The 21,738-nt window shown below is 39.8% G+C and overlaps 1 protein-coding gene across 3 annotated transcripts in view; it reads left to right on the top strand.

Moving 5' to 3' along the window:
• CLGN (calmegin) overlaps positions 1 to 21,738 on the top strand; it is an 89,078-nt gene that overhangs the window by 43,456 nt on the left and 23,884 nt on the right. For all 3 annotated transcript variants that reach the window (XM_073341182.2, XM_073341180.2, XM_073341181.2), the window contains exons 5-10: positions 1,507 to 1,648; positions 3,352 to 3,433; positions 8,439 to 8,631; positions 11,723 to 11,912; positions 12,547 to 12,660; positions 13,491 to 13,647. In XM_073341182.2, coding sequence (XP_073197283.1) covers positions 1,507 to 1,648; positions 3,352 to 3,433; positions 8,439 to 8,631; positions 11,723 to 11,912; positions 12,547 to 12,660; positions 13,491 to 13,647 — 878 coding nt within the window. The remainder of the gene's footprint in view (positions 1 to 1,506; positions 1,649 to 3,351; positions 3,434 to 8,438; positions 8,632 to 11,722; positions 11,913 to 12,546; positions 12,661 to 13,490; positions 13,648 to 21,738) is intronic.

Here is a 21,738-nt window from a genome sequence, read left to right as displayed (position 1 = left end):
TTTTTTAAGGCCATGTTTTCAGATTAGATGTGATCATATTTGGATAGGCTTCTCTTTCTGCCTCCTGTGCAGTTGGAACTGATTGGAAGATTAGGAGAGCAAAATTTAAACTCAAGAAGTGTCATTCAGTGACTAATAGGGGAGCTGGTTTGCATTCTATCTTGCTACTGTTGCCCTTAAGGGTAGGACAACAAAATAGCCTTAAATATGAGAGTGAAAGAATGCTTTCAGTCTCGCACTAAAAAGATTAGGATCCTGTGAGATTAGAAGAAGAAAAATAAGGTTAAAGAACTTTTAATTTCAGGATTTTATAAATCATAAAACAGCAAGAAAGGGTACTGACCTAGTTTAAAAAAACAACAACTTGTGAAGGTAATTTTTTATTGGTGTTTGTAGATCTACATAGGCCCAAAACGTTGTTTATAAGCAAGAATTTATGAATGCATCTCTTGAATCTTCATCTACTGCTTGTAAGGCTGAAATAGATTTTGTAGCAGAGTTCTGAAAAATGTGAATAGTAATTTGAACATTGTATTTAAGTATTCAAGACAACAGCATTAATAGAAACTTGAATAATGTGACAGAGATCAGAATTGTACTCTTGTCTTGCATTTGTGTAATATTGCAATTAATCGGAAGTTGATGAGTATGCACGTTTGTGCAAAACAATGCTTCAGATTTGTGGGTTTACATCCTTATTGATTTAGTTGACTGAAGAGAATAATTGTATGTTAAAAATGTGTGTGGTTTCTTGTTCAGTATCCTCTTTTGCGAGTGGATTTTTTGGAGAATATTATTTTTCTCCTGCTTTGGTTTCCCTTAGTGGTTTTTCATCAGAAAATTGTTTTATAGATATAACTAAGTTGTCAGTATTTTATTTATATCCTTTTCTGTAGTTATGGAACTGTTTTTGACAGCAGTTTTTAAAATGTATACTTTTAAAAAAGAAAGAAAAGAAAAGCTGTTCTGGTGTTGCTCTGTACGACTGACTTGAAGTAGTAGTTTTCCAATGGGCTCTATTTCCTGAAAAAATATACCTTAATTTTTCAGTGAGCTGTTAGAAAAATGTGAACTGTGCATGTGTAACATGATCATTTATCTTGTGTCAACTGTGATCTGGAGCAGTCAAATTTTGGGGGAAATTATTCCAGGTTTATACTGCTGTTTAAAAAAAAATATTCAGAGTTGTATCATTAGTAATAAACTGGATGTTTGTTTTACTCTATAGTTATCTAACTTCTAACTTCGGCATTGAGTGTCAGGATTTGCTCCTAGTAATTGCTTGTGCAGTAACACTGAGTATCTGCAATAGCGGTTGGTATCAGGAAATCTCAAATGCAGTCACAAGTTATTTTCTGATTTTTTTTTAAACCACATTGTAAATAATAACACAGCTAAGGTAATCTGTCTGCTAGCTCCTAGCAGCTCTCTTAATTTCTTTTCAAGATAGCAGTAATTTCTTGCCTTTATCTTGCTGTTTTTCAAACTTGTGTTTCTTTGTTTTAGGAAGATGGGAAGTAGAAGAGCTTAAAGAAAACACAGTGCCTGGAGACAAAGGATTAGTTTTAAAGTCAATAGCAAGGCATCATGCAATATCAGCTATGTTAACAAAGCCATTTATTTTTGATACTAAGCCTTTGATTGTTCAGTAAGTTGCTCTTCAGATTTGTATTTAATTACTCTTCTAACTTTGAAAGATCATGAAAAAGTAATATGTTTTGTATTATTCTGATTTCCATTCCAACATCAATTGCCTTGCACAAATTTTCCAAAACCACAAATATGAAGGCATTAATAAATTATTATAAATGTAATGTTTTATCTTTTAAGGTTTTCAAACCCAAACTAAAGTTATATTTTAGTGCTCATATGTTAAAAATAGATGAAATGATGTTTTAAACCTTTTGTCTGAATACTTAGTCAGGGATTCAAGATTCCATAAAATGGATATAAAAGACTGCCATTTAAATGTCAATGTCTTTGCAACTGAGCTTCCAAATTACATGGAATGTGAGAGAATTTCAGGTGGCTACGAATATAATGATGTTTAAATACATTTTTGAAATTTGTAAGTCAGTGGAAATTGACTTACAGGTAATTCAGAAGAAACTCTGAGATGGCTGCTCTTGGTAAATCTAGACTATGATGTAGGTAGGCACAAACATAGTACAAAACTTGGCCATGCAACTCAGTCAAAGTGAAGTAGTGAGTGGCCTCTGTATTTCTGCAAATGCTGCCCAGAAACTTTTCTTTGTAGAGATTGCTACTATGTTGAACTGTAACTTTTTTTTTTTTTTTTAGATTTACACTGTTACATTTTGCATAACTGTTGCCTTACTTTGCAATAGCAATAAAATATTTCAGGCAGTTTTGTAAAAATGTTTGGGTGTAGTGATTAATATTAAAATACAAATGCTTATACACAATCTTGGACATGGATTCAAAGTTAAACTGTAGGTCAAAGTGATCTGTGATAGGATACAGAGGGACCTAGACAAATTAGAGGATTGCGCCAAAAGAAATCTGATGAGGTTCAATAAGGATAAGTGCAGGGTCCTGCACTTAGGACGGAAGAACCCAATGCACAGCTACAGACTAGGGACCGAATGGCTAGGCAGCAGTTCTGCGGAAAAGGACCTAGGGGTGACAGTGGACGAGAAGCTGGATATGAGTCAGCCATTGTTGCCAAGAAGGCCAATGGCATTTTGGGATGTATAAGTAGGGGCATAGCGAGCAGATCGAGGGAAGTGATCGTTCCCCTCTATTCGACATTTGTGAGGCCTCATCTGGAGTACTGTGTCCAGTTTTGGGCCCCACACTACAAGAAGGATGTGGATAAATTGGAGAGAGTCCAGTGAAGGGCAATAAAAATGATTAGGGGTCTGGAACACATGACTTATGAGGAGAGGCTGAGGGAACTGGGATTGTTTAGTCTGCAGAAGAGAAGAATGAGGGGGGATTTGATAGCTGCTTTCAACTACCTGAGAGGTGGTTCCAGAGAGGATGGTTCTAGACTATTCTCAGTGGTGGAAGAGGACAGGACAAGGAGTAATGGTCTCAAGTTGCAGTGGGGGAGGTTTAGGTTGGATATTAGGAAAAACTTTTTCACTAGGAGGGTGGTGAAACACTGGAATGCGTTGCTTAGGGAGGTGGTAGAATCTCCTTCCTTAGAAGTTTTTAAGGTCAGGCTTGACAAAGCCCTGGCTGGGATGATTTAATTGGGGATTGGTCCTGCTTTGAGCAGGGGGTTGGACTGGATGACCTCCTGAGGTCCCTTCCAACCCTGATATTCTATGATCTTTAATTACTCCAAGGTATCAGCAATATGCTCTTTGATTCCCTTTTACACAGGTATGAAGTGAATTTTCAAGATGGCATTGATTGTGGCGGTGCATATGTTAAACTTCTGTCCAGTTCCAATGATTTGGATTTGGTATGTCCTTTATGTAACATTTGATAATTATTCTTCTGTTTAGGGGAATGTGACTCAGGGCATGATTATTCATTCATGAATATCCAAAATGCTCAGCAAATGCAGGAATCAGGCCCAAAGTTTACTTAGATGGATGAAAAGTCTGAAATAGAAATTTGTATTTTTTCTAATCTGAATATAGTTTGTATAAAATCTTATATATACATAAAGCCTTCAGAGTTTGTTAGCCTCTGCTTACAAGCATCTGTTATATGTTGAATACAAGAAATATCTTAACAATAATTAATTTCCATTATTTTTAAAGCAAAAATTTTAGCCTACTATAAAAAAAGTGGTTTAAAAAAAAAAACCTATAAGGGTCTGAATCACTGAAGAACACATAATTCATTCACTCTGATTTGTTAAATTTTCATTGGAATTGCGAATATCTAGGATCAAGGGCATGATGTTATATAATGTAGACTGTATACTACCAATAGTCAACGTGCAGAACTCAAGTGATGTCAACTATTCTTTCTTAAAATCTAAATAAAGTGACAATTCATATATGGTAAGGGTAGAGGGGACCATTCTGATCAGCCAGTCAGATCTAATTCAATAATACAGGCCATAGAACCTCAACCAGTAATTCCTGCATCAAGCCATAACTTCTGTTTGAGTTATAGCATATCATTTAAAAAGATATTCAGTCTTGATCTAGAGACTTCAAGTGATAGAGAATCCACCATGTCATTAGGTAAGTTCCAATTGTTAATTCACACAAATTTTTAACAATAATTTATAACCTATTTATAGTGTAAATTTGTCTAGATTCCAGCTTCCGGCCAATGGATGTCATTATGCCTTTTTTCCCCTGCTATCTTAAAGGGTTATCTACTGTTGGAAATCTTTCTTTTGTAGATACTTGTAAACTGTGAACAAGTCACTTCTTAACCTTCTCTTTGATAAACAGATTGAGCTTCTTAAGTCTCTCACTGTAAGGGATAGTTTTCAGACCTCAGATCATTCTTGTAGCTCTTAATAAGATTGATATCCATGTAGTTTGGATCTATGAGAGTTATTACTCAAGGGTACTGTCAAGGTTCCTCCCCCACTCTGAACTCTAGGGTACAGATGTGGGGACCTGCATGAAAAAAACCTCCTAAGCTTATCTTTACCAGCTTAGGTCAAAACTTCCCCAAGGTACAAAATATTCCCCCCGTTGTCCTTGGACTGGCCGCTACCACCACCAAACTAATACTGGTTACTGGGGAAGAGCTGTTTGGACGCGTCTTTCCCCCCAAAATACTTCCCAAAACCTTGCACCCCACTTCCTGGACAAGGTTTGGTAAAAAGCCTCACCAATTTGCCTAGGTGACTACAGACCCAGACCCTTGGATCTTAGGAACAATGAACAATCCTCCCAACACTTGCACCCCCCTTTCCTGGGAAATGTTGGATAAAAAGCCTCACCAATTTGCATAGGTGACCACAGACCCAAACCCTTGGATCTGAGAACAATGAAAAAGCATTCAGTTTTTTTACAAGAAGACTTTTAAAAAAAAAAATAGAAGTAAATAGAAATAAAGAAATCCCCCCTGTAAAATCAGGATGGTAGATATCTTACAGGGTAATTAGATTCAAAAACATAGAGAACCCCTCTAGGCAAAACCTTAAGTTACAAAAAAGATACACAGACAGAAATAGTTATTCTATTCAGCACAATTCTTTTCTCAGCCATTTAAAGAAATCATAATCTAACACATACCTAGCTAGATTACTTACTAAAAGTTCTAAGCTCCATTCCTGGTCTATCCCTGGCAGAAACCAGCATACAGACAGACACAGACCCTTTGTTTCTCTCCCTCCTCCCAGCTTTTGAAAGTATCTTGTCTCCTCATTGGTCATTTTGGTCAGGTGCCAGCGAGGTTACCTTTAGCTTCTTAACCCTTTACAGGTGAGAGGAGCTTTCCCCTGGCCAGGAGGGATTTCAAAGGGGTTTACCCTTCCCTTTATATTTATGACAGGTACAAAGAAAGATTATTCTGAAATCTTTTAAACCATCAAAAAAGGATGCTAAATTAGTTTAGAAGACATGTTCATGTCCCACAATTTAAACTTTTGGTAGACTTTCAGAGGCCCCAAATTGTTTGATTGTGGAATTGAGGACAATACCAAAGTCTCAGAAATAGATCTCCCTTTCCATCTGGTCCTCTACCATTTTGTTTTCCTCCCATAGAAGCAGGCAATTTTAAGTGAACACACATACATGAATGTCTATCCTTTCCAGAGACTACAGCTGAATTTTTCTATATGAACTTTTTCAAATACTAAAAGTGGAAATTATAATAGGATTCACTTTCTTTCCCTTCTTAGGAATCCAGTACCAGTCTTCACCATAAGACAGTTACACGCACAGACAATTGAGAATTTCAAATTCCTTTTTATGAATAACGCTCCAAAGATAAACCATTACAGCACAGCAGTTTGAATGAACTCTAGCTAGACTAACATCACTAACTAGAGATTTTTTATTTTTTCCTTTAAAATGAAGAGTATAACCCAGGTCTTCCTCCCCACCTCAAAAATGTAGATAGATCTAGATATAAAATACCTTATGAAATAAATACAGGGATTGGGACTTCTGACAATCGGAGATCTTCTACTTTCACGTAGGCTTTACCCAATCCCTTTAGTGGGTATTATATAGACAAATAAAACATTTAATTGTACTACACAATCAGTTGTTTCAGCATCCACATTACTGAGCACATACACAACTTTAAATAAGAAAGATGAAAAAAAATCTGTACAGTTACTGTAGCTGTCAATCTCTCACACTGTCTTTGGTTCAGTGATGTTGTATACCCCCGAAGACATTTGACCTCCAGTCTGTGGTTGATCCTTTATGGTGTTTTCCCAGTCTCAATCCCATCGAGTTCTATAAAATTACAAAAAACTATATGGAGATCCAACCCAAAGATCAGTCTGGGTTACCCCTGGCTACTCATCTTCTCCCTTCAGGACTGGGCTGCATCTGAGTCCTGGGTCCCTGTAGATCAAAATGCCCACTTCAAATTCCTTTTCTTTCTTTCTTCCCTCCCTCCCCTTTTCCCCTGCTCAAATTCACCAAAACAGAGGATGGACAATTAGCTGTAACTCTTCTCTGCTAAATATTAGGCCATTGCCCCAGTCTCTCCAGTGCAAATTGGGCAGGGGTGTTATTCACAGTGCTTTACAGTCTATAAGAGATCTGGAAGCCTGAAGAAATTACTGGGTGTGAAGTGTGTTGAACCAGTTGTGAAATGTCAGAGGTTAAAGATGGAATCCCTTTGCTGCATTTTGGCAGGTGCTGCTAGTTGTTACTTTACATTGCAGTAACACCCAGAGTCTTCAGTCAGGTTTGGGGTCCTATAGTAGTGCTAGGTGCTGAAGAAACGTGAATTAAGGAAGCCCCTGCCTCCCCCAAAGAGATTAGTATGAAGAGTGATGTGACGTGACAAGCAGGTGTAAACACAGTGTAGGGGTGGTATGGGAAGAGAAGAGCTTGTAAGCACCATTATAGTTGTTTCTTTTAAACAAGAGAATTGAATAAGAGATTAACGAATCATTAGTTGTTAGACAGTTTTCCCCTTGAAGTCAGTGTAGAAATAAATTTTACAGGATTTGAGGGAGGACAAAGTGATAGCTATATGAATGTATCTGGGGATATGTCCCACACATAAGCAGTATCCTAGAAGAAGATGCAAAGGTGCTGTGGAAGAAGTACATAAGCAAGTGATAGAGGCTGCCATTATTGGTGGAACAAAGGGAGTGGGAAGAAGTTAGATAAGAGATTGACCAAGTAGGGAGGAGCTAAATTATGAAGGTCCTTGAAAGTAAGAACCAGAAGTTTGTGTTTGATACAATGGAGGGACTCAGTGTGTGAGAATTGTGACATGATTGAAGTGGTATACTGGGAAGGTTATTTTGGCAGCAGCATTTTTAATGCACTGGGCAATGGCTCCTTTAGAGCCCTGTCACATTCAGTGAACTCTTGAAAGACATAGGGTCTCCCAAATTTTTTAGCACGATTTCACATAGCTGTATTATACATGCACGCCTGTTAGAACAGTTAGAACTGTTAGAACAGTCAGGAAATAATTTGCTCTCCCCATCAATAGTGGAAAATGGCATCATGTTCACAAAGTATGATTTTTAAACTTCGGCAAATCTAAATTGTGGATTTTTCATTTCGCCCTCAAAAACTGCTGCATTATGTTTGTTCACTTACAGAAAGTCACCTCCTGACAGAGACCAGACTATCAAATTTATCTTTCAGAAATAAATTTTCTAGAAATTATAAGTGGCTGAAAAAGGAGCTTAAAAACCTTAACTATTGCTATGTTTTCCAAATATAAAAATTCCCATAAACAATTAAAATAGCGAAAGATCTTAACAACGTAAGGTAGTATGGAGATGCCCCTGTGAGGAAAATAAATCATTTTTTTTTTGTTTTGGTATTTAGTATCAACTACTCACAAATGTAGAGCAGCAGGACAGTGATAAAGAAAAATAGTAGATGGTGACATACTGTCTGGTTTTTTTTTTAACATATTAACATTTAAATTGCACATCAACTATTTCCCTTCAATTTTTTTTACAGGGCACAATACTTGTAGAGTACAGCTGCTGTTTTATTTTTATGGTGAGCATTTTCATTTTAATATAGTGTCCACGGAAGTTGCTCTTCCACCTTTCGGGCATGATCCTGTGAGTTGCTGAATGACTCCTTGTGAGGTGCTGAGAATCCTTTATGGCTGGTCATTTGGGTGGAAACAGCACTCAGCAGCTCTCAAGAAGTGCAGAACATCTTATAGGACTGAGCCTATAACCGTTGGGTGCTGGAACTGACATTTCGTTGCATGAAATATATCACAATAGGATTATTAGCAGGCTAAAGACCACCAGCAGCAAGGAGTAGAGGTACACAAGTTATTTAATTAACTGTACTGCATAACCAATACTAACATTTTTGCTTCTACAGGAATACTTTTTTGACAAAACACCTTACACAATTATGTTTGGACCAGATAAATGTGGAGAAGATTACAAACTGCATTTTATCTTCAGACATAAGAATCTTAAAACTGGAGATTATGAGGAAAAACATGCTAAGCGTCCTGATGTAGACCTAAAAAAATTTTATTCGGACAAGAGGACACATCTGTATACTCTGGGTATCCTTTAATTCTTAATGTTGCACTTAAAAAGGAAACGTTAGAAAACAGGGTCCCCCTGCACTGAAGACTTACAAATGAGCCTGTTTTCTGTCTATATACAGTAGTTTTGTTCATTGCTATGGATATTTGTGTATTGTGTGTATCTTAAATAAATGGCTTTGAAATTCTGTTGCTTAAGATTCACTTGAGGGGGAAAAAATTAAAAATTGGCCATATCCAACTATTAACATTAAAGTACGCTATTATTTACACTTGCAGTAAGCAGTGATGTAGTACGCTATCAGTACTACATCATTGACTACAGCAACTAGTGTAAATAATCTGTTGTCGTTGTTAGATTTGTAGGAAGAATAGAGGCCTCTGCTCCAGGTGCCCTGTCATATATTACGAAAACAAAATTAGATCACCTGCAGAACACCAAATTTCCCTCTCGTCCACAAAACTGATTTCTCTCAAAAGTCCACCTCTCCATAAGTGTGCATAAATCAATGACTTGCAGCACTCGTTGAAAGCAAATAAATTGGGGCTATTTCAGACAAAAATAAGGAAGCCTGTTCCACAACTGAAGAACATTCTATTCCCAGTCATTTCTTTTAAAAGAAGGAGCCAGCTCTAGTATCTCTGCTGATCACAACTGCAGCAGTGTGGCATACAGAAAGATAGTTTCTCCAATAGCAAGATCTCAACCCATTTGGGCTTTACAGATGAAAACCGTCATTTTAAATTCAGCAATCTGTACAGATCATGGGGCACCAGAGGTACGTACTGCCACCAAGAAGCACCGCTACATAGGTAGGCTGCTGCATTCTGCACTGGTTTCTTTCCAGACTGATCAAAAGGGAAGCACCGTGCTGAGCACATTGCAATAGTCCAGTCTTTGGGGCCATAGATTAATTTAGAGAACTAGATTAGAGGTGGCAGCAACAAGGGCTTATTTTGTCTTTTCCCCCAGTGTTCCAAAAGATGAGATTTGAAACATCTTTCTGATTATGGAGATTGAATCCTTGAAACAGTTAATGGCTGCTTGGTGTACCTAAAACTACTACTTTAAAAAAAAAATCAAGTATTTCTGATAAGTCTGTAACAATTGAATGTTTTAAATTAACATAATCACTCCTAAATTTGACACTAGTTTTGGGTTACTGTGTGTAACATGAGATTCCCTTTATTACCTAATATGTCCCATCTACCTCCAATTCTATGATCCTTTGATAAATGGGAAAATATTGGCAGTGATACTGCTAGATGCTGGAAAAATGCATCTCAGACAAGTTGGAAAGAAGGGGGCAACAGGAGTCAAGCTTTGGGGGGAATGGTCAGAGTCTGTGCCTGCTAGAGAACCCGTCTCTCCATAATTTGGAAACAAAAATTCCTGACTCTTGTTCTTGTCATTCTTCTGCTGTCTAGAGATACCTGTGCACCCGGCTATCCCCCTCTAGTGCTGGTCTATGCAGAGAATGACAAACTGCTGTTGCTATCACTTATTCCATTAGCTCAAGTGGCAAAAGTCTTTGTGATAGATCTAAAGGTTCCAATCCTGCTGATGGTGTCAGAATGATGATGCATGATGGAATTTCTGCTGCGTGATGGAATTTGTTTTTCCAGTTTACTGTCTTTAAAACGTATGAAATCACACACACCTATGTTAAAGGAATATCATTAAGGTTGCAAATTCAAGCACTCCCGTTAGGAAATGCCAGAATTAAGGCTTCCTGTGCGACATTAATTTGCCCTCTTTGTGCTTATGCATGATGAAGCAGTCTTTCATTCATGAACACACACTGTTTTTTCCAGAGGACCCCTACTTCACTCAGTGCACAGGATGAACCTGCTCTGAGGATGAATCAGAGATGTGTAGTAAATAGAAGCCGTTGTGTATCGGACTATGGCTTCATTTGTTGCTGAAGTTGGAAGGTGTTTAGTGAATGAGGCAGGTAATTGTAGGAAGGGAAAGGACAACCTCATGGCTAAGAAAGTTGAATGCTGCCCTAGAGAACTGAATTCTCCTCCTGCCTCTGCCATAGAGTTCCTATGTGATGCTAGGTCAAGTCACTTAAACTTTCCACAAGTGGGCAGTAATTGTGTTCTTTTCAATTTCTGAGTGCCTGACTTGAGATCCTGAGACCTGATTTGCAGAAGCGCTGAGCATTCACTTCTGCAACGAAGTCAGTGGAACCAGTCTTTCAATGTACAGAGTGCTATATAATGCTAAGTACCCTGAAAAATCAAGAATACTTTTTATCCTAATTGCTGCGTCCGTTTCCCAACTGTAAAATGGGGATAATAATACCCCTTATCTCATAGAGGTGTGGTGAAAATAAACGTACTAATATTTGTGAAGTACTCAGGTAAAATTGTGATGAGTGCAAAGAAAAGCCCGTGATTAAATTAATAATATTTTATTCGGAGGTTTGAACAGTATGCAGTAAATAAGGCATGGGGCCACACATTGAACAATGAAGAGAAAACAAAATATCGAATAGCTTCTCATCACGTGGGCACCATTCATTCTGTGTACTGAATGAGATAGGACCTGTGGGGAAAAAACAGTACATGATTGTGTTATTAAAGACAGTTTCATAATTCATACACAAAATAGGACCAAATTAAGGTTGCACAGACCATCTTCATTCTGGCATTTCCTAATTTTTGAGTGCTTGACTTTGCAACCTTTAATGTTCTTTTAACATTTTTTTTGCATGCAATTATAATATAAATTGTGCATAACAGAAAAGCGGTATGCTTTTGGTAAAAGGCCAGAACCGATACACTGCTTTGTCTACCTAGCACTTCACTAATGCAGTATTTTGACTTAATTCCATAGTACAAATTGAATATAAGTTGCCTGGTTTGTAAAACAAAGAAATGGAAACCCTAAGATGGCTGCTGAGCGGGAAACTGGTGGGGTTATTATGCATAAGTGGCAAAAAATATGCTGCTTAATGACACACACACACACATTTAAATTTTTTCCAAAGTCTTTCAGGAAAGCAGATTTAACCTTGCATATTTGTTTATTACATATGAGTCTGTGTGTCTGCATGCACATACACAATTTTAAAAATACATTTATTTTCTTGCAATTTAGTGCTGAAACCAGATGACACATTTGAAATGTTAATTGACCAATCAGTTGTCAGCAAAGGAAACCTTCTGGAAGATATGGTTCCTCCTGTGAACCCTCCGAAAGAAATAGAAGATCCCAATGATAAGAAGCCAGATGACTGGGATGAGAGAGCAAAGATCCCTGACCCTAATGCTGTCAAACCAGATGATTGGTGAGAAAATATATTTTATTTATACAGGCTATATAGTATGAAAGCTATTCGTTTTTGGTGGTTTGACTTCTAATTCTATGGTGTTGACACTTAGACTATACTCTTCTGCTGGAAATTGGAGTAATATTTGAGTCCATATGTGCATCAATTAAAGGGACACTGGTAACTTAAAAAATCACATTTGTCTCTGAATAGATTGTACCCACTGTTGTTGCAGGTAACACCTATAGGTACAATAAATGAAATATTAATAGGAACATTTTTTTTGGTTTTACTTTATGCATCTGACAGCACTTTTGTGTAGTCCATTTCCCTCTTTCTACTGTATAGTTAGTTTTTCCATGACTGGCGCTTTCACATAGCAACAAGGAAAAGAAAACCATTTTTAAAATAGGTATGTGTCACTGTAAACCACAAGTTGGCAGTGGTAATTTGGGAGCAGGTATATTACCTGAAACTACTTAACTTGGTTTTGCAGATTTTCAAAGGCACAAAGGGGAGCTGGGTGCCTAACACCCTTTTGTGCCTTTGAAAATCATTTATTTTGTGTCAGTTATGTTCCTTTGACTAGAACTTTGCCATTTTGAACCAGACTGCTATATTTTTTTCTGGTAATATCAGTTTGTAATTAAAGGGATGAAGGTGAGCCTTCCAAAATAGAAGATCCTGATGCTGTCAAGCCTGAGGGCTGGCTTGATGATGAACTACAATACATCCCAGATCCCAGTGCAGAAAAACCAGAGGATTGGTAAGAACTTGTACTCATTAAGAGCAAATCTTTTTGCAGAGGTATTGTAGACAAGGCCTTGTTTACTCTGTGGTAAATTGGACTAAAATTCTGCTCTTTGGTCACTAGAGTTTGCTGTACTTTGATGCAGCAGACTGGAAATTCTGAGGCATCTTCAGATACATTTTTATATCTTAATTTTGGAATAAAATATGAAAATGGACAATGTAATCTGCACAGTAGACCCTTCGTTGTTAATTGTGGGTATTAAATTTATTTTATGGTGTCCTCAGCGTTAGTTTTTTGTTGTTCTGAAGAATTTTATATTAACAATGCACAACTGCATTGTAAAAGTTTTCACCGGGGAAGCTATAGCTTTTGGTTGCTAGGTGTAGCAAGAGACATCTGGGGCTTTTGGTACCAGGGAAACAGTTCAGGATTGTAAAATAAGCACATATAGTTGGGGGTGGATGTTAAAATAAGCATTGAAATACTTAACGGTGCTGACACTTTACATTGTCATCTTTAGCTTGATGCATTATGTTGAGGGGGCAGTCCACACCTCTTAAAGCATGTTTCAGGCTGTCTGCAGAGACAGGAATACAACTCTGTTGATGTTTTTCATATTTCATGTTTTCAAGACTATCTGCACAACCATGAAGGCTAGGAAAAAATGTTTTTAAAGATCTTGCATTGTGGAATACAGTTCTGTGGTCAAGGGGTGGGCAAAATTCTGAGGCTGCAGAATTGCAGAACCATATACAGGCTGTGAGTGTAGATTAGATATGGGAGATAAATTCCATTCATATTTTTATTTTAAAACACTCAATAGTTTGTAATCCCTTCCACAGGGATGAAGAAATGGATGGTGAATGGGAAGCCCCACAGATCCCTAATCCAAAATGTGAGACTGCACCTGGCTGTGGAGAGTGGGTGCGTCCCTTGATGACCAATCCAAACTATAAAGGCAAATGGAAACCACCAATGATAGATAATCCTAACTATCAGGTAGTAATGAAATATAATAACAAAATATTGTATTCTTCATTTAAAGGTTCAGAGATCCGTAGAACAATTTGTCTAGGCTTTTATACCATATTTATTACTATGTATCTGAATCATGAATACATGGCTCTGATCACATTTGACTTCAGGTTTTTTACTGTAAGTAGCTTGCTTCTTAATTACTTTATTTTAAGTATGCTTGAAAATATTGATGCATTCTTGTATAAAGCCTTTTTCTCCATTAAGAACTGCTTCTGCAGAAACCCAGTTATTCTACTGTGGTTTTCTCAACTATCCTACAGATACTAACTACTACAAAACTACTTTTTCCTTTAGAAAATTACATACAAAAAAGCAGTATTAAAGTTCTTCTTTGAGTGCTGTCCCTGTGGGTGCTCCACTTCAGGTGTTGGTGCATCCCAGCACCATTGTTTGGAGATTCAGTAGCAGTGTCTGGTCGGGGTGAACGTGCACAATAGCAGTCTCATGGCGCGGTTGGTGCCTCATCTAGTACATGCATGGCCTGACCCCTTCAGTTCCTTTTCAACTGTCCTCTGCTTGAGATGGAGTCCGTTAGAGGTGTTGCTGAAAACTTTAAAATAAGATTAGATTAAGTTAGATAGCTTAGTTTTTACCCTTGTTTATGAACAGTTTGTTACTTAACTTACTGTATGTCTATACTACCCACCGGATTGGCGGGCAGCGATCGATCCAGCAGGGGTCGATTTATCACGTCTAGTCTAGATGTGATAAGTCAACCTCTGAGCGCTTTTCCGTCGACTCCTGAACTCCACCAGAGCAAGAGGCTTAGGCAGAGTTGATGGGGGAGGGTCAACAGTTGACTCACCACAGTGAAGACACCGCAGTGAGTAGATCTAAGTACGTCAACTTCAGCTACGTTATTCACATAGCTGAAGTTACATAACTTAGATCGATCCCCCCACAGTGTAGACCAGGCCTTAATATAGTTAGCGTTCGTTAAATCTAGTTAGATAGCCATCCACCACAACAAACTAACCTGCTCAGAACAAATAACACAGGTGTTAATAAACAGCAGGAAACCCAACACGTGTACTACTTGCCTCCCAAAATGAAAAAGATTCTTCCTGTGGTGCCAGAACAAACAAACATCTGTAAGCCAGGCAGCGCTACCACTAATTCTGGAATACTACTTATCCCTAAAGACCTCATGGCTTGCTACGAGCTCGCTTAGTTCACTTTGCTGCCATCACAGTCTTCCATCAACAGGTAGATGGGACTTTGATATTCGATCACCCGTTTACTAAGTGATTTCTCACAGGAATACAGAACATGTACCCGGACATCTGAGAACCCGCACGAGCATGGGAGTTAAATCTGGTGTTCAGAAGTCTAACCAGAACCACATTTGAACCCTTTGCCACATACTCATTACTTCACTTATCTATGAAAGTGGCATTCCTGGTGGTCATTAAATCCATGTGCAGAGTCAGTGAGATAGGGGTTCTCATGGTTCCCCCCCTTCACAATTTTTTTCAAGGATAAAGTGACACTTCGAACACCATCCTAAGTTTATGCCCAAAATATCGTCTTTGTTCTACCTCAACCAAGCGATTCACTTATCTACATTTCATTCAGAACCACACACTAACGCTCAAGAGGCAGACCTACACACACTAGATGTTCACCGTGCCTTAGCCTTTTATCTGGACAGAATGAAGCCCTTCTGAAAATCACCTAGACTTTGTGTCAACAGAATGATCAAAGGGCTCTGGCATATCTATGCAAAGATTTTCTTAATGGATAACCAGCTATATGCATATGTGCTATTCACTACACAACACTGAAGCCCTCCAGGCATCAGAACCCACTCGACAAAAGCTTCATCTATCTCCATAGTATTCCCACACAATGTGCTCATTCTAGACATCTGCAGGGCAGCCACCTAGGCCTCTGAACACACATTCACGAACCATTAAGCAATTACTCTTGATTCAAGCTCAGACACAAGACTAGGCCTCAATGTGCTAGTCTCAGCAATGAACTCAACTCCGAAGCCCCTTCAGTCTTCATGAGGGCACTGCTCTACATTTACCTGAAGTGGAGCACCCACAGGGACAGCACTTGAAGGAAGAAGAGAAGGTGACTCATCTTGTGCAGGAACTGAGGTTCTTCGAGATATGTGTCCCTGTAGGTGCTACACTACCCACCCCCCTCTCCCCTCTGCTTCGGAGTCCGAGTTACTCTCCATGGTAGAGAAGGAACTGAAGGGGTCGGGCTGTGTGCCGGCTAGATGAGGCACCAGCGGTGCTGCGAGACTACTACTGTGCATGTGCACCCCCACCAGACACTGCGACCGAAAATCTCTGACAGCGCCAGGATGCACCAACACCTGAAGAGGCGCACCCACAGGGACACACATCTCGAAGAACATCGGTTACTGCACAAGGTGAGTAACCTTCTCTTACAATGCAAATTCAAGCACTTGAAAATTGAAGAAATACTAGATTACAGTTGCTTGTGCAACCTGACTTCTGCTCCTTTGTTCCTCCAACCTGTGCAATGAATGTAGGGTTCTGAAATAAATATAGTAAATGATCATGTAATAAGATTATCAGAACACTTGTGCACAATGGGGTAGAATTAAGGTTCAGTAGGTAACTGTAAATCTGACTTTCGAGTGTTTTGGCTTTGTGACCTAAATATTCTTTTTAACATAGCTTTTTTGTATGTAATTTCCTAGCGTTTTAATAAAGGGTAAAAATAACCTCTTTTGTGGTGGTAATTCCCCATCATGCATTACCAGCAGAGTTTAAATTGCAGACCTTCAGTAGAACAGCACAGATTTACGCTATGTGAACTACAGGACCGACTACGTTAGCTGGCAGCAGGAGAAGGCTTATTCCAGAGGGAGGGATGGGTTTCTGGTGCAATATGCTGGGTCCAGAGGTGTGGTTATGGAACGCTCAGCCCAGCTCCCTCTCTTCCCAGCTGAGAGTTGGGAGAGCTCCTGCCCTCTGTGGTGCCCCCAAAGGGTAAGGATGTGCTGGATCAAAAGTAGTCCTGGGAGGGGACCACTGTGATGGCTTCTGGTCATTCCCAGCTCTGTGTGTACTATTGCTGCTTTTGTGGCAGAATGGGCCTAGCTCTTTATAATGTTCGTTCAGTTAAACGTTTACAGCGTGCAAGTGAGGGAAGGGAAATGGCAGGTTTAATGGTTTGAATCAGGCAAACCTAGCAGAATTTTCATGGGACAAGTGAAAGGTGTGTCTCACTAGCCTTAGCGCTTTGTCTCTACAAATTTCAAACATCTGCTGCAAACAATGGAGGATATTATTTCTCCAAGGTCAGAAATGTGTTATAACGGAAACCATTAGGCAATATAAATATGCGGGTTGCTACCAGCTACTCCATCGTACAACTAACTTACCTACGGACTAACGGAACAGAAAGGATAGACAAATGGTCTGAAGGTAGTCAACCTCTTGTACCCAGTTCACTGATATTTCTTGTGAATACTCTGTTCATGTTCATTCTGCTGTGTTATGAATCTGTTCTATCTACCCAAACATTTAGAATGTATTATACACGAGACTGTGGTATTTGAGTCATGAATCAAATGCAAAAAGGCTATAGACTTTGGTTCCTATCTTTTGTGCCTTTTGAACCAGAAGGGGTTCACTTTTTAATTTTTATTGATATTTGGAAAACTTAAGTCAAATAGTTTGTGTTACGTTTTGTCCTGTCGTTCTGAGCACTTGAGAGCAAATTTCATATTCGTGGTCCAGCTTGCTGAAAAGATGTCTCTACTGAGCTCAGGAGTTTTACTTATATGGCTGATAATGCTGTCATTATTGAAGAATGTAGTTTGTGGGAAGTCATGATTCCAAAGATAAAGGCAGTCTGTTAAATGGCTTGTGCCAGTTCCTTAGAAATCTTCTGAAGATTAGGATTCAGACTTTGAATTTGACCCATAGTGAACAGAGCATGAAGGAGGCATATACCGTACAGTACTTGGAGATCTGTGTTGCTACAAAGATGCGCTATAGCATTTTGAACCAGCTGAAGTTTTTTTCAGAGTCAGATTTTTCTTTCCAAGGTTTGACATTGCCACATTCAAGCCATATGAATGTATGGATAACTGTGGGAAAGTCATAGTCTGATAGAATGGAATACAATCTCCTGGAAGTGAAGAATGAACCAGTGAGACTGCACACATGAGTTTTTGGAGGTAGAGGAGCTTCTGAGGTTCAAGCTCCTGATTGGTCAGTTGCTGTCTGCTAATAGGGAAATCTGGGAAGAAACATACATGTTATGCTATATTTTGGAAGGTTTTTTTGTTTGTTTTGTTTTTTGTTTTGTTTTTGTTTTTTTGACATATGCTAGAGGCTATTGAATTGTAAATCTGATGTTATGAGAGAGATTGTGCTTCTCCCAAGTGGTGTGTGTATATAAAATAATTATCTGCAAATACAGAGTACTTCTTTTAAACAAGCTGTCTTATTTCTTGTTGTTGCCAGTCTTCTTTTATGTTGTGTTGTATTACATTTTTTTTTCTTTTTGGCAATTCCTAGAGCTACTTACTCTCCAGGAGTAAGAATCCTGAAAAGGTAGTATCTTTAAATGGATAGGAAATTCTTCTTTGAGTGCTTGCATATGTCTGTTATGTTGTAGGTTTGTGTCTGCATCTCGTACACAGATGCTGGAGAGTTTTCCCTAGCAGTACTCATGGGGGCAGCTCTGGATGCAACCTGGCCACGTTGTGCTCCGAACTGAGGGTATAAAAGATGGAGCTGCCATGTCCATCCTTCAGTTGCTTCTTACTGTGTGTGCAAAAAGAAAAGGAGGACTTGTGGCACCTTAGAGACTAACCAATTTATTAGAGCATAAGCTTTCGTGAGCTACAGCTCACTTCTTCAGATGCATATCGTGGAAACTGCAGCAGGCTTTATATATACACAGAGAATATGAAACAATACCTATTCCCACCCCACTGTCCTGCTGGTAATAGCTTATCTAAAGTGATTTCCAGCACAAATCCAGGTTTTCTCACCCTCCACCCCCCCACACAAATTCACTCTCCTGCTGGTGATAGCCCATCCAAAGTGATAACTCTTTACACAATGTGCATGACAATTAAGCTGGGCTATTTCCTGCATAAATCCAGGTTCTCACATCCCCCCCACCCCCATACACACACAAACTCACTCTCCTGCTGGTAATAGCTCATCCAAACTGACCACTCTTCAAGTTAAAATCCAAGTTAAACCAGAACATCTGGGGGGGGGGGGTAGGAAAAAACAAGAGGAAACAGGCTACCTTGCATAATGACTTAGCCACTCCAAGTCTCTATTTAAGCCTAAATTAATAGTATCCAATTTGCAAATGAATTCCAATTCAGCAGTTTCTCGCTGGAGTCTGGATTTGAAGTTTTTTTGTTTTAAGATAGCGACCTTCATGTCTGTGATCGCGTGACCAGAGAGATTGAAGTGTTCTCCGACTGGTTTATGAATGTTATAATTCTTGACATCTGATTTGTGTCCATTTATTCTTTTACGTAGAGACTGTCCAGTTTGACCAATGTACATGGCAGAGGGGCATTGCTGGCACATGATGGCATATATCACATTGGTGGATGTGCAGGTGAACGAGCCTCTGATAGTGTGGCTGATGTTATTAGGCCCTGTGATGGTGTCCCCTGAATAGATATGTGGGCACAGTTGGCAACGGGCTTTGTTGCAAGGATAAGTTCCTGGGTTAGTGGTTCTGTTGTGTGGTATGTGGTTGTTGGTGAGTATTTGCTTCAGGTTGCGGGGCTGTCTGTAGGCAAGGACTGGCCTGTCTCCCAAGATTTGTGAGAGTGTTGGGTCATCCTTTAGGATAGGTTGTAGATCCTTAATAATGCGTTGGAGGGGTTTTAGTTGGGGGCTGAAGGTGACGGCTAGTGGCGTTCTGTTATTTTCTTTGTTAGGCCTGTCCTGTAGTAGGTAACTTCTGGGAACTCTTCTGGCTCTATCAATCTGTTTCTTTACTTCTGCAGGTGGGTATTGTAGTTGTAAGAAAGCTTGACAGAGATCTTGTAGGTGTTTGTCTCTGTCTGAGGGGTTGGAGCAAATGCGGTTGTATCACAGAGCTTGGCTGTAGACGATGGATCGTGTGGTGTGGTCAGGGTGAAAGCTGGAGGCATGCAGGTAGGAATAGCGGTCAGTAGGTTTCCGGTATAGGGTGGTGTTTATGTGACCATTGTTTATTAGCACTGTAGTGTCCAGGAAGTGGATCTCTTGTGTGGACTGGACCAGGCTGAGGTTGGTGGTGGGATGGAAATTGTTGAAATCATGGTGGAATTCCTCAAGGGCTTCTTTTCCATGGGTCCAGATGATGAAGATGTCATCAATATAGCGCAAGTAGAGTAGGGGCTTTAGGGGACGAGAGCTGAGGAAGCGTTGTTCTAAATCAGCCATAAAAATGTTGGCATACTGTGGGGCCATGCGGGTACCCATAGCAGTGCCGCTGATCTGAAGGTATACATTGTCCCCAAATGTGAAGTAGTTATGGGTAAGGACAAAGTCACAAAGTTCAGCCACCAGGTTAGCCGTGACATTATCGGGGATAGTGTTCTTGACGGCTTGTAGTCCATCTTTGTGTGGAATGTTGGTGTAGAGGGCTTCTACATCCATAGTGGCCAGGATGGTGTTATCAGGAAGATCACCGATGGATTGTAGTTTCCTCAGGAAGTCAGTGGTGTCTCGAAGGTAGCTGGGAGTGCTGGTAGCGTAGGGCCTGAGGAGGGAGTCTACATAGCCAGACAATCCTGCTGTCAGGGTGCCAATGCCTGAGATGATGGGGCGCCCAGGATTTCCAGGTTTATGGATCTTGGGTAGTAGATAGAATATCCCAGGTCGGGGTTCCAGGGGTGTGTCTGTGCGGATTTGATCTTGTGCTTTTTCAGGAAGTTTCTTGAGCAAATGCTGTAGTTGCTTTTGGTAACTCTCAGTGGGATCAGAGGGTAATGGCTTGTAGAAACTCGTGTTGGAGAGCTGCCGAGCAGCCTCTTGTTCATATTCCGACCTATTCATGACGACAACAGCACCTCCTTTGTCAGCCTTTTTGATTATGATGTCAGAGTTGTTTCTGAGGCTGTGGATGGCATTGCGTTCCGCATGGCTGAGGTTATGGGGCAAGTGATGCTGCTTTTCCACAATTTCAGCCCGTGCACGTCGGCGGAAGCACTCTATGTAGAAGTCCAGTCTGCTGTTTCGACCTTCAGGAGGAGTCCACCTAGAATCCCTCTTTCTGTAGTGTTGGTTGGGAGACCTCTGTGGATTAGTATGCTGTTCAGAGGTATTTTGGAAATCTTCCTTGAGTCGGAGACGTCGAAAATAGGATTCTAGGTCACCACAGAACTGTATCATGTTCGTGGGGGTGGAGGGGCAGAAGGAGAGGCCCCGAGATAGAACAGCTCCTTCTGCTGGGCTGAGAGTATAGTTGGATAGGTTAACAATATTGCTAGGTGGGTTGAGGGAACCATTGCTGTGGCCCCTTGTAGCATGTAGTAGTTTAGAAAGTTTAGTGTCCTTTTTCTTTTGTAGAGAAGCAAAGTGTGCGTTGTAAATGGCTTGTCTAGTTTTAGTAAAATCCAGCCACGAGGAAGTTTGTGTGGAAGGTTGGTTTTTTATGAGAGTATCCATTTTTGAGAGCTCATTCTTAATCTTTCCCTGTTTGCTGTAGAGGATGTTGATCAGGTGATTCCGCAGTTTCTTTGAGAGCGTGTGGCATAAGCTGTCAGCATAGTCTGTGTGGTATGTAGATTGTAATGGATTTTTTACCTTCAGTCCTTTTGGTACGATGTCCATCTGTTTGCATTTGGAAAGGAAGATGATGTCTGTCTGTATCTGTACAAGTTTTTTCATGCAGTTGATAGATTTCCACTCCATACGGCTAAATGCAGTGCCTTGCATAATGACAGGTTTCAGAGTAACAGCCGTGTTAGTCTGTATTCGCAAAAAGAAAAGGAGGACTTGTGGCACCTTAGAGACTAACCAATTTATTAGAGCATAAGCTTTCGTGAGCTACAGCTCACTTCTTCAGATGCATATCGTGGAAACTGCAGCAGGC

Source organism: Lepidochelys kempii, chromosome 4, assembly GCF_965140285.1.
Source record: "Lepidochelys kempii isolate rLepKem1 chromosome 4, rLepKem1.hap1, whole genome shotgun sequence".
Classification (NCBI taxonomy): domain Eukaryota; kingdom Metazoa; phylum Chordata; order Testudines; family Cheloniidae; genus Lepidochelys; species Lepidochelys kempii.
The sequence above is the reverse complement of the archived record's forward strand: the minus strand, read 5'-3'. Positions and strand labels throughout refer to the sequence as shown.